This window comes from Coffea arabica, chromosome 10e, assembly GCF_036785885.1.
Source record: "Coffea arabica cultivar ET-39 chromosome 10e, Coffea Arabica ET-39 HiFi, whole genome shotgun sequence".
Classification (NCBI taxonomy): domain Eukaryota; kingdom Viridiplantae; phylum Streptophyta; class Magnoliopsida; order Gentianales; family Rubiaceae; genus Coffea; species Coffea arabica.
In genome coordinates, this window is record NC_092328.1 from 48606919 (window position 1) to 48620918 (window position 14000).

A 14000-nucleotide genomic window follows, 5' to 3' on the forward strand; every position below is an offset into this window, starting at 1 on the left:
TATAAAATCTATCGTATTCAACCAAAAAAAAAAAGAAGAAGAACTAGCAAACGTCCAATAATTTCCTAAACAAGAAATTACTCGGAAAGCACCGATCAAGGAATTTGCTGCAACTGCAACCCATAATTCCCTAGCGAGCTAGAGATGAAAGATAGTTCACCAGATTTGCGCTCATTCCACAGCATGCAAACCTCTCACAAGTCGCAATATGATAGTTATTGGATCTTAAGAAAACAAAAAAAATAAATTAAAACATGATGTTTATGTAGGAGAAATAACAATATAATAAAAAGTGGGATAAAGAGTGACATAGGGTATGTGACAGAAGATCCGTTGCAAGGTTTTTGCAACGTTTAAACCAGTTGGTTTCTTCTTGTACGGTTGTTTCGTCACTGCCCAATTGATAGGGTTCATTACTGTTGCTAAGGGTGTGAATCGAAATAGAAATCGGTAATTCGGAACTTTGAAATTGGAATTTTTTGAAATTTTGATGTCAGAATTTTCGACCGATTTCGATTTCGAATTCACTAATTCTGATTTCACCGAATTCCTGAATATAAAAATTATTATTATTATTATATAAATATTATATTACATATATATAAAAAAATATTATATATATGTGTGCAAACGAAATTGAAATCGAAATAGGAATTTCGATTTCACCGAATTCATGAATATAAAAATTATTATTATAATATAAAAATTATATTATATTATATATATATATATATATGGAAAAAAAGGTTTGAAATCAAAATAGGAATTCCGAATTCCGATTTCGATTTCAATTTCGAATTGTGAATTCGAAATTGGAATTTTTGATTTGAAAAATCCCATTACCGAATTCCTGTCATAAATTATGTGCTATGCCAAAATTAATTTGACTAGACAATTTACACGCACGATCGAGGACCGTACCAAGGATGAAGCTACATGTATGCACAACAGCACGGCTTGAACACGGTATAACCTTTTTTTTTTTTTTTTGATAATGAAAACGGAGCTTCATTAAAGTAAATCTGCTTTTGCAGCGTACATAATCTCCTTTGGGAAGTTTACAAACCAGACGTGGCTTCCCTCAATTGACAGAGACAAATGAGACAATAAATGAGCAGGAACACTGTTCTTCCTTCTTAGTTCTTACATGTGAAACGCGTATGTAGCAAAAATCCTTCAGCATATCTCTAATGCCTCTGATCAAGTTACCTAACACCAATAAGTCAAGACTTGTACTATTGATTCTCTGGACAATACCCAAGGCATCCCCTTCTAGAGTGAGATGAGAAAGGAAAAGTCTGAAGTAACGATAGTTATGGTAACGAAACTATTTTTACCTGATATAACAGGTAAAAATACTTTTAGCGATCATTTGATGACCTGTTGTACTGGTCATCTAAATGAAATAGTACCTAAAATGCTGGTTAGTAAGTTTTGCATAAAAAATAGTAAGTTAACTCGATATATTAGTAACTTTTATGTCTCAAAAAGTAAACTTGAATAAATATGGAACTAACTTTGTTTTTTATGAAGTAAAATATTACTCTATATCTGAAACTTAGTTTTTGGAGGGTAAGTTTAGTTCAAGTAATAGTAAGTTTTTATAGATTAATAGTAAATATTGTTGATAGAATAGTAAATTTGGTTAATCATCAAAACTTAATAGTTTGTGGCATAAATTTACTATTTTACTTAAAGAAACTTACAATTGTACGTATCATTTATAAATGTTATATGTTTGAAGCATTTTAAATATACTATGAAAACTTTTTTTTTTTGCATATGACCTTATAAAATATGTAAGAATAATTTGTCATATGTTAAATTTTTTATTACGGGAAAATAAACAACTAAGTTCCCAAAATATTTCACTTTTATTGTTTAAAAAATCTCAACTTGTTGGTTAAATTCAAAATAATTCTATTGTCAAAAATAGTTTTTCTCAAATTAACTTTCATGATTAGATGTGAGATACAAATATGGTAAAATATCTCTCATACATATGTCATGGATATTTCAGACTTTTAGTTAAAAAAAAAATTTGTGTTAAAATAACATTTATCATAGTGTACTAATTATTTTAGGACCATTTTATAGGTGAACTAAATTTAATTTAAATTATACAATAGATTATACATCATGTGATTTTCATTTATAATTATTGGATCCCATTCTTATGAACAATCTCCCAAGGAAAAAAATCAAGATCATACTGATTTTCTTATATTAATTGTTATACTAATTTTGTCATTTTTATTATTATATTATTTCTCATTTTGTTTAGGCTTTTACTCTTATTATTTCTTGTGTCTCAGATGTAAATTTATTAAAACTTTATCATCTTATTATATTCATAGGTGTTAAATTATAAAAATTTTGATATATAAACAAGTAATATTCTATATATAACTAGTAAGATTTGTTGTTATTGTTATTCGAACTTTCAAACCTTTCAAAAATTGAAAATGATTAAAAGCTTATAATACGACAAAATTTTATTTCATATTTTACAAGATTATGTGAAAAGTCAAACTATTTTTCATAGTATTTTAAAATATATAAATAATTTTTTTAAATTATACCTATAATCAGGTATTATACAGGTATATTATGAGTACTTACTAACTAAGGTACTAAGAATTAATTATTAATAAAACATCTTATCATTATTTCAAATAAACTTCCTAATACTAGTTTGAAATATGTTTTAAAATAAAATAGCACATGTGTCCCATAAATCAGTAAGTTTGGATTATTAATCAATTTACCATGTTATTAGTAAGAGTTACTATTTATGTATAAAAGCTTACTATTACTTGAATTAAACTTACTCTCTAAAAAGTAAGTTTGGGAACGAAATCTGTTATCCTATTTATGTCTTAAAAAGTAAATTGAAATAAAAATGAAAGTTACTTTTAAAAAAAAAAATAAATTACTACTCTATATTCGAAACTTTCTTCTTGGAGAGTAAGTTTAGTTCAAGTAATAGTAAGTTTTCACGGATTAATAGTAAATCCTGTTGATAGAATAGTAAATTTGGTTAATCATCAAGACTTACTAGTTTGTGGCATAAATTTACTATTTTACTTAAAGAAACTTATATGAAACAAGTATTAGAAAGTTTATTTAAAATAATGCTAAGATTTTTTTATTAATGATTGAAACTTAATATTATAGTTAGTAATTGTTGGTAACGTAAATGTATAATATATGATTGTATGTATCATTCATCAATGTTATGTGTTTTAAGCATTTTAATAAATGTATGTATCATTTACAAAGGTTATGTGTTCTAATAAATTTATTTTCTAGGTCACAAGCATAAAAGTTAAATTTGTACTAATGTGGCATAATCTTTGAAAACTATAGTAAATTTACCCATAGATTAAGTTTCGTGAGATTCAAATATATTTTGTATCATTTACAATATGGATTTATATGCATATATTTTTTTTATCAAACTTACTTTTAATTGGCAAATAGTATGTAAATTATTATAAAATGTCATTTTATAATAATCATAATTTTTATAGGTGAATGGTATATAAACTGCTAAAATTGCCAATTTATAAATGCTAAAATCTAGTTACTTTATGGCATATATTAGTTTGGTCAACTAAAAAATTAGCGTAATTAAGTGTACATTGGTTGTTGATTTGAAATTTGCACCCTTGTCACTATTTCGTTATTTGTACCACAAGTTTTTCTGATCAAAGTAAAACAAAGTCAAATATATTTTCCTTTTGTATGTTGTATTTATATTTAGTAAAAAATTAATAAACCATGATTACATTTCATAATTTCTAATGAAATTAGTAACATTTTCTAAATAAATTGGAATAATTTGTAAAATATGTTATTTTTTTGACAATATAATTAGGGGTGGCAATCGGGTCCAAATCGGAGTGACAGGTCGGGTTGAGACCCAGGTATAATAGAAAACTGGTTGACCCGAACTTGACCCCCCAATCCGAAACGGGTCAGGATATCTGACCCGAATCTGAAAATTCCAGGTTGTCGGGTTGGCGGGATGACCCGAATGACCCAAAACTTAATTTTAATTTATTAATTTACCACTGTAATTTGTAATTCACACAAGACTAATTACATAATCAAGTAATAAAAATTTAAATAAATAATCCCAAACCAAATCAAAAATAAATTAAAAACATCGTAAAAGTGTTTTGTTCCAAACCAAATATAAAATAAATAAAAGCAGTATAAAAGTAAAAAATAATATAATAAATTATTTTTCTAAATATAATAATTTCAACTTCAAATAAGTTAAATAAATTCATTTAGGATTAAGTGATTAATGCCTTTGAAACAAAAAGAATAACATAGTTTAGTTAGGTAAAATAATTTTTAATTCATAAACAGGTGATCGGGGGGTTGTATCGGATCACCCACGGTTTGACCCGAATAAGATCCATTTTCTTTTCGGGTTCGTCGCATTCGACTCGATTCTGACCCGACCCCGCAAAACCTCAATCCGAATCAATATATATCGTGCTAGGTTCATATCATTTTTTCAGGTCGTATCGCAAATTGCCACCCCTAAATATAATCAAAAGAAATTTCCATCATAAAGAAAGGATGATGGCATACGTATAAATGTAAGCAACTATATACATATCACACCATAAGTTTAGGTTTGATTTGTTCAAAACATAGGTAATTTATTCGTTAGTAGATATAAAATGCATATTAAATTTCTACAAATGGAAAATACAATTTCATATATACTAACTATTAACAGAAGATGTAGTTTGAACACGATCAATTGAATGCATATTTCATTTGTTTAGCTATAATTTATTTTGTTACTTAGGTTGAATTTTTACATTTGAATAGAGTATTGATATCGGAACTTCAATTATTCTTAATGAACTTCAATTAAGTGTCAATGACAACAATTACTAAAATATAGTTGTCTTAAATTTTTTTGAAAAAGGACAAAAAAAATGACACTTTTTTGTGAAAATATCAAATTGTTAATTCAATTCAAATTAATTTTTTTAATAAAAAATATTATTCCTCAAACTGGTTGCTTAATCCGTATCTATGCCCGTACTAGTGTCGAATGGATAACTAAAATAGTAAATTGCAACAAAAATTAATTTTAACAGGAAAGGTGCAAATAAGTAGAACTTTTGCTAACTTTAACCCAAAATTTTAAAAAAAAGGATAGGCTTGTTTGTAGTTTTGAATTCAAAAGTGTTGTGGTTGTGATAAAATTCTTTATTAAATTTTGAAACAGTTAAGAATTCAAGAGATAAGTACCAAGGTGACTTTTATTAACCATTAATTATAGTTAGAGTAGGAAAGGTTGATGCACTAGTAACGCTTGGATTTCTTTATGCCAAAGAATTCATAGTACCTAAAGCTGGTAGCCTTTTTCCGGATTCATTGAAGGTATTTACGAGACCCCCACAACTATTGTTTCCTCGGTTACGATGAATGGACAAAGAAAGTCGAAACTAGTTCCCACCAACAAATCCAAAATTCCAAAATTCTATCTTGTGCTTCAGAGCTTACAGAAGGGCAGCAGGAACAGAGCATAAGAAAACCAGAAAGCGTAGCAAGAAGCAGAAGCACTTAGTTATACTGGTCATCTGAATCATCGTCCTCGCCGTCGTAATCGTAGTCATTTACCATAATCCATCTAGCACCGGGTAATGTGTTGAGGATCATGTGCTCCCAATCTCTTATACTTGCACCAAACCTGTGAATGCGAGAAAAATCCCTCTCGCTTGTGCACCAAACACAAGCGACAAAAATCATAATAAAGTAGGACTCACCATATGTAATACAAACTATCTATTTCTTGTTTCTGCACTCTACCCAATAGCTGGACTTGCAGAATCCCTCCAATGCAGAGGACAGGTTCTGGCAGCTTGAACTTTTGCAAACAATTCTCCTATAATGCAGTTAATTAGTAATACTGAATCTGGACCAGCAATATTTCATGACAAGATTCTTGTGCAGCTGAAGACACTTCTCCCTCCATTTGTGCTTCCATACCAGCAATACAAATCCCCCATCAAAAATCTTACAGCCTTTGCTGGATATATGGGGGAACCAAACTGAAAGTACACTGATAATGCAAATCAAGTTTTTCTACCAATAAAGAGACAGGTTTTAAACAAGAAGTCACCGTCAACCCCCTCCTCCCTAAACAAAAATGAAGTGTCTTCTAAAATAACCTTGAAATGGTTGAATATGGATTTCAGTAATCACACAGAGTTTGGCCATCAATTTATACGTTAATGTCTCAGGGACTGCAGAATCAATTTCACCCTTGTTCGACCAGTAAGAAGGTCTCTGACCAATCCTGTCACTTGGTTCCGGGGTATTCTGAATGCTTTCATCTGGGTAATTGTCAGTGCTTGAAGCACCAAGTGCCTCAGACAAGCATTCTTTTCTTGGGAAGGAGGCAATACCTTGAGCCAAAAATGCATATACTTTATGGTCCCGTTTCAGACATGCCCATTCAATAGGCTCATTGATCCTGGATTCCACAGGTTCTACAATGTTACTAATTTCAATAGCACGAGTAACAGTGGACATCTCAGGGAACACCTTTAAACAGAGTTGCTTGCATATTCCATTCACAATCACTGCATAAGGTTCAAAGCCCTTGAAAGAAACAGAGATAAAAGTACAGACAGCTGTGAAGCACCTCAATTTCTCTAGTTTGATCAAACACAGAAAAGATTGATAGACACGTCCTCAAATTCTTTTATTTTTCCCCCACCATAAGGCACAGATTGCCGCCCTGCACATAAACTTCTTTACTTTGATCACACAGAGAGAAGAGTTGACAGACAAGTGCTCAAACTCTTTTCTTTTCCCTGATCAAGGCATACATTGCTCAGTAACTTGTACAAAAGTGAAGCATATCAAAAGTCATATTGAGCAACACGGGAACCATATTCAAAACTTCCATTGTCATTTTGTTTGGACCTCTACTAATGGCTTACTGAGGAAATCACGGCACTTAAATCAAGTAAGCCAGTCCAATTTGAAGTAAACAACAAAATTCTACATGTCTCACGACATTTTATATAAAACTGGTATTTCAAAATAGGATGAAACGGCTCATTTTGAGCATCAGTAATAATCTACTCACCAATTTATTTAGTACTTGGACTAAACAAAGGTCCATCTAATGCAAATTGGCCGAAACAAAGAATGGCAACCTCAGATCTTATACAATTTACTAACTTTTAATAACTGATACTTATGCACCAGAATTAAGGCGGCAGGTTACTAGATATGGATATCTAAGCATGACAAGATTACATGGCCAAGAACTGAATTTAGAGCACAAAGACTTTGGGTTCAGAAAACTGAAACAATCAAGAGGCTAGTAACTTGATTTGAGACTATGATCACCTGCAAATCAAGGGCTCTGAAATCACTATCAAAAGCTTCGGTTTGAATTGAAATTTCTCGTTTACAAACCCAAGAGCACTTGGATGTTGAAAGTATTCACATTAAAACAAGTAAACACCAATCATTGCAAACTAAGGAGATTGTGTTCAGATTTACAATCAAAACGCATTACACTACCTTCGGAGAAACGTAAATCATCCTAAAATTTTTTAGCAAAGTCCATCTGAAAAATCTGTACCCTCTCAAGAATAAAATTTCTTAATGGTCTTGGCTGAATTCTGGTTCATTCACTACAAAACCATCACAAGATTTGTATTAAAAAAAGGCCACAACAACACATAATCATAGCAAATAGGTAACATAAAACTTAGGCGTGAAGAAGAAAAAAATGTACCTGATTTTCGTCTCCTAACAAGCTAGTGTTTCGTACATGACTTTGGATTAATGAAGGATTGCATGCCCACATTAATGCCTATTCAAATGCAAATACAGCACAATTATATTGCATGTCTCGAGACAAAAATAAAAGCAAGCTATATATTACCTGACCAGGAGGAATGATCTGAAACCAGTTACTATCCATTAACTCCTTTTTGGCCCCTTTACAAGATAAGGCAAAGAAAGTCTTACAACTCTAGCTATTGTATCTGACAATAATTTCACCTTGTTCTGCAGCCGTTGTTTAAGAAAATGATACAAGTTTAACACTCCTAAAATCTCGAGTGGATACTACCAGAATAAGATATATTCAAAATCACCTTTTGAATACTCGATTAACAATTGAGTAAGCAAAATTGTGGCTCTCAAAGATAGACTGCTCCTTTCATTTAAATTTTGGAAGAATTATTATGAAGCTGTTAGGTTGGATAGCCAAGAACAACTACATAACGATAGAACAATAGCAGAATATGTGCTATTCTTCCTTCAGGTAATTATTTATGGTATTTTTCATCCTTTTGTAGTGATGAAGTAAATGTTAAGGGTTATTTTGTATGGTCATCCACGGAATAATTCAACTGGAAGTAAATACATTTCAAAATGTTTCATTATTGCATAAGATTGATTATGTCATTTTTTTTATTTGTTTGTTCTTCTATACTGAAGATGAAATAAATGAAAGTACAAGTAGGCACATTGATTGCGTATTTGTTTAGCAAGATGTACTTTGTACCATGCGTTTCCTGTCTTAGGAAATATATAAGTGAGCTTCTCAAATATTGAACGAAGTTGATTTTCTCAAAGAACATGCGACTCAAAAAAAAATTTTTGCAAATAGGATTGGTCGAAAGTTGCAGAAGAGAGCCTAGTACAACCTACAAATGCCTGAAAGAGATTGCCTAGTTCTTATGCAAAGGAAACCTATAAGCAGCAAAAACTTGTCTGCAACATCAGTTTTCCGTTCATTAAAGAAGACAAAATTCCTTCTTTTAGAGGAATTCAAGAAGGCAAAATTGATTATGTCATTGCGTATTTTGCCTTCATGCTCTTTTATGAATGTTCTTACAGATATCGAACCATTTGACTGCTTCTGAAAGTTGACCCTAAAAGACTATAAATTATGATTATGTATATATGCCAGGAACGTGCTTACAAAATTATTAGAGACAAAGTCAATGGTAGTTATCAAAAAGCTTATTATCATCAAAAATATTAAAATGTTTAAGAATCAATTGTATTTTGTCCGCCAAACTGAAAATCAAAACCACCAAGTCAAATTTCTCTTTGGCATTTCACCGAACATCTTATATGCATTCCCAAATTAATCACATTTAACTTAAACACCTAGTCTCAAGTCCTTTCCTAGATGTTTCATATGGCTATTAAGCATATTTTATCCGTAAACAATCAAAACTACAACCATTTCCTAGATGTTTCAATGGACAATTTCAACCCCAAAATTGCAATAAATTCTTCAAATTCTCAGCCCTGATTTCATAAGAAAATCTTGACAAACAAAACAAATGAAATATAAATAAATTACAGCAATATAAACAAACGATTTCAAGAGAACATGATGGTCTAACCTCGTCACCGCTATTTTTCATATGCTCTTTGGTTGGCTACCACCGTTGCTAACCCTTTTGTTGTGTCTGATAGAGGGGAAACCCTTTCTCCTGAACCTGTGCTATCTATAAAGCATATTTAGCTTTTCCTCCGCGCCTAGGCAGGCCAATTGATTGACTGAAATGAGAATCAATGCTTAGTAGAAGGCAGAAATAGAGACTGAGGCATGAAACCTACCAGAAGAGTTTAGCCTGAAGATAGAATTGCTTAGCCCGCTTGATCAATTTTCTAAATTTTAGCAAAAGCTAATCCCGTTCCATAAGATGATGATCGTACTCCTTCCTTTTCCAGGGAAAAATTTCTGAGAAGATAATAAAAAGAAGGGAAGCAACTTTAGAGAGATGTGGAAACCCAAACCGTTTTAGAAACCGATTATTTTCTTACTTTAATATGTAATTTTTTTTACTTTTAGTATTAATAAGTTTTAATTAAACAAAAGTAACATTTGTCAAATAATAAGTAAATTAAATTATTGAAAGGGTAAATTTATATTTTTGACTAAAACTTATCTTTTAGGCATATACTTACTCGTTTTAATTAAAAACTTACTAAAGTTAATATTAATTATTTTAATATAATATTTAAAAAGTCGCTAAAAAATTCGATTTGTCACTAAAGATAATAGAAATCTGTAATAATAGGTTTCCCTAACATCGTTATCATAACTATAGGCACTACAACACTGTCCGATGAGAAATACCAAAGTCTTTGGCAAATTGTAAAGCTTTAAGAAAAGCCAAGCATTCCACATGCTCTGCATTAAGGGCCTCCAAAACTCTTTCAGCCAGTAAAGCTTCCACTTGTCCTTGATGGTCTCTCACCACAACTCCAATTCCAGCCCCAGTATCAGAGAAGGCTCCATCAACATTTATTTTCAAAATACCTTCTTCAGGAGCTACCCACTTGGTCGAACACGGTATAACTAAAGATCTCTTCCACCTGACCCTGATTTTATGACTTCTTGTGTTGCATTTCAAAATACCACTATCTTCCACGACCGCTAATGCACCGATAGATGATGGATGCAGTAAACGATAGAGAGAGCGAGATTGCACTGTTGGTCTCTAGCGCCTCAAATCATCATGATAAGAGCTGGATTGACATCCCATCATCATCATCTTCATCGACCCCAACATGGACTTACGACGTCTTTCTAAGTTTCAGAGGCGAAGATACTCGCAGAAGTTTTGTAGCCCATCTCTTCCGAGCTCTTCGCAGCAAAGGCATCTATACTTACAAAGATGATCAGAGATTGGAGAAGGGCAAGTCGATTTCACCCGAACGTTTGCAAGCAATCCAAGAATCGTTGTTTTCAATCGTAATATTCTCCAAGGGCTATGCATCCTCGACGTGGTGCTTGGAGGAACTTGTAAAGATCACCGAATGTCACGAGATCATTGGACAATCTGTGTATGTGTTGCCAATATTCTACGACGTCGATCCGTCAGACGTACGCAAGCAGAGGAATAGCTTCGCCGATGCTTTTGCCAAACACGAGAGAGACCATAGCCCGGAGATGGTGCAGAAGTGGAAGGAAGCTATGTCTCAAGCAGCCGGCATATCAGGCTGGCACTCTTGTGATTTCGCAGATGAGTAAGTACTACCACCCAGCTTCATGGTTGCCCACTTGCCTTGCCTAGCTAGCACGTGTATGATTTTTTAATTACACACGTTATACTAAAAAGACTTGTAATTTACTTAGTTGAAATAATAAATTGATTAACATAATAAACCAATATTTTGAGAACCAAAACATTTTCTATGCTTTTGCAAAAGAAAAAAAAAAGTGTCGTAGGAAGCCTTACTAACACAACGCAACGTTCTATCTTTGGATATATGTTTAATTGATCAATGCATATATAGGAGGTGACAAACAAATAAGTGTAACGCAAATCGTTAAATTGAAATCCCGTTTGCCAAGTGAGTTTTTTTTGTGTTTATCTAAAACTTTACTGTAGTTTACTTTAGAAGTTGTAGAAAAAATTTTTGAAGTGTGTAAAGTTTCGGATATTTTGAAGTTTTCTGTATAGTTTAAAAACTTTGATAAATTTTTGAAAGTTACTATAATTAAAGTTTTTAAAAAAACTTGTGGCAGACAAATTTGTCCAAAAACTTGTTTGCCAAACAAGGATGTAAGTATGCGATAAGTTTAAATACGTATCATTACAAGGAAGAGTTCTGGTAGTATAGTAAAAAAACTTCTTTATAAACGTAAGAACGGGAACTCATCAACTGGGAGCAAATTATATATTTTTACAAGTATTAGAGAACCAAATACTACTTAATTACCTACCTATTGAGATGAAGAGTTAAGCTATATTATGTATTTGAGACATAGTATTTGGCCTGTTTTTGTTTTTTTTTTTGAATAAGCTCAACTCCTCAAAGCTGTGTTGAGGTCGTACCGGTGCCGTTACTTTCTGGTTTCAGCTTGTTATAGATTGAAAAAATATTTCGTAGTGAAGGACAGTTCTCAGACCTACAAAATCATTTTGCTATGCATTAACTTGGATGTTAGTGTTACTTAACGGTCGCTTCGATGGTGTGATATCCACCATATATATTGTGATTGTATAAGACTAATAGCACGTTTGTTTGCAGTAATAACTAATACTTACTCAATTCGTATTACTAATTAATGTCGTGCTTGGACATTTTGATGGATCAATCAACAGCGATGAGTTCATCGAGAAATTTGTTCAAGACCTGCATAGTCAATTGCACCAGTTTGAACTACCACCTGGCGAACATAATCTGGTGGGAGTAGGATCTCATACGGAGGAAGTCATTTCGTTGATGGATTTGAGAAGTCCCGAAGTCCGCATAGTGGGACTCCACGGGAAGGTGGGAATAGGCAAGACAACTGTTGCCAGAGCCCTTTTTGACAGATTATCTGACAAGTATGAAGCTGCTTGTTTTCTGGATGATGTTGGCCAAATTTCCCAGAAACACGGAGTGGATTATTTACAAGAAATCCTACTCTCCGAGATGCTCAAGCTAAGAAACGTCAAGATAAGAAGCACGAGCGAAGGGCTGAGTATGATGGCACGCCGGTTTCGAAACCTGAGGACCCTAATCGTTCTTGATGCTGTGGACCATGCAAACCAGTTGGAGGCCTTGGCAGGAAAACGCAACTGGTTTGGTGGCGGGAGTAGAATTGTCATAACAGCAAGAGATGAAGAGTTGCTGTCTAAATATGGAGCTGATGGTACGTATAAGGTGTACGGATTGTCCTACAACCAAGCTAAACAGCTCTTCAGTCTCCACGCATTTGGGAGCAGAACTCCTGGAGCTTTCAGAAAGCACTTGGTTGGTCCAATTTGTAGTATTTGCAGGCTTCCCTCGTCTATTAAAGCCTGGGCTTCTTTGGTCCGCGGTCGAGATATAGCCTGGAGGGAGGTTTTTACAACGATCAAACCAAATGGTTTCGTTTCGGGCGTTTGTTTCTTTGCTGCCCAACTCTTATGTAACATATTTTTTACTGAACAACTTAGGTTACTGAAGAAGCACGAAACTTCCCCTGACCGAGCTGACCTGGTGAGCTCGGTGTGCCGATGGAAGAGCTGGTCCCAATCCTGCAAAACAAACAAGGGTAAACTAGCAGTGGGGGCCCGAGGGTTGTCCCCGAGGGCGCTCCGACGGTCAAATTAATTCCTGGTTGGCGGACGGGGCGGTTTTTGATAATGTATTGTACGAGCAATCTGCTAATAGTGAGCGTACCTTGCACAGTTGGTATGTGCTACCATTTATACCCGCTTAGGAGTCCGACCTCCGTACGTGTCGGAACTTGCCCTGAATAGCTCCCAATCCCGTGCCTGGGGGGATCCTCCCGCCCTCTGCGGGGCAGCTCTTGGGAGCATCCCGGAGCCCTAATGGCCGAGCCCTCTTGGACTGGTTCCCAGTGGGCCCAAGGCGCGAGCCCAGCTCGGATTGCCCCTGGGCTGACACGTGTACGGGCCCAGGATGGGACCTCTGCACTAGCCCCCTAGATTAGGTCAGGCTCCTGGGCAGACCTGGTCTATCCCCTAGCCACGTGGAAGCCCATCATTATACTGCTCTGCCGCGGTCACCTCCAGCACAGGGCTGTCATTGGGAAGCGTCGCCCGCGTCCTTTCAATGGTCGCGTCCCTTCGGTTTCCGTACCTCCGTTAAGTGCGTTCACATGGGGCGGTTCAAATTCAAGCAAACCGTTTCCCCCCATTTCGTCCCCTATAAATAGTGGCTGCCAAAATCCGGTAAACTCTATTTGCCATTTTCTCTTTCCCCGTGCGTTTACATCTTCAGTAGTGCATTTCCGGCCAACCAGGACCCAGATTCCGGCGACCCTTCCCCCCTTTCTTTACTCCAGTCATCAGTAAGTGTTTCCCCCCCTTTCTCGCATTTTCCTCCTTCCTTTTGCCGTCCTCTGCGTTTTTATGTCGGGCCTCTCCGACGTGACTTCCTCCAACTCCCAGACTCCCCCCCGCCGTAGAGCCACCAGGATCTTCATTTCCTCCTCATCTCCATCTTCATCATCTCCCTCTCCTCTTCCTTCTTCA

General features: G+C 34.5%; 2 protein-coding genes across 4 annotated transcripts; one reads left to right on the forward strand and one right to left on the reverse strand.

Moving 5' to 3' along the window:
* Positions 1-5377: 5377 nt before the first annotated feature.
* On the reverse strand, positions 5378-9807 carry LOC140015291 (F-box protein At4g00755-like). 3 transcript variants are annotated; one of them, XM_072067337.1, is made up of 6 exons: positions 9640-9807; positions 9423-9527; positions 7943-7998; positions 7793-7870; positions 6207-7688; positions 5378-6097 (listed from the first exon to the last, which is right to left on the reverse strand). In XM_072067337.1, the coding sequence occupies exons 5-6, from the start codon at positions 6568-6570 to the stop codon at positions 5967-5969; spliced, it is 495 nt and encodes a 164-aa protein (XP_071923438.1). In that variant the 5' UTR covers positions 6571-7688; positions 7793-7870; positions 7943-7998; positions 9423-9527; positions 9640-9807; the 3' UTR covers positions 5378-5966. The 3 variants fall into 3 exon arrangements, 2 of the variants coding, with proteins under 2 accessions (XP_071923438.1, XP_071923439.1); XM_072067338.1 differs by lacking the exon at positions 7943-7998 and having other exon boundaries at positions 9423-9807; XR_011821894.1 differs by lacking the exons at positions 5378-6097; positions 6207-7688; positions 7943-7998 and having other exon boundaries at positions 7717-7870.
* Positions 9808-10480: 673 nt separating this feature from the next.
* On the forward strand, positions 10481-13335 carry LOC140015275 (TMV resistance protein N-like). Its single transcript, XM_072067219.1, has 3 exons — positions 10481-11055; positions 12138-12999; positions 13192-13335. Exons 1-3 carry the CDS (start codon positions 10481-10483, stop codon positions 13333-13335), a joined length of 1581 nt encoding a protein of 526 aa, XP_071923320.1.
* The last annotated feature ends 665 nt before the right edge of the window (positions 13336-14000 follow it).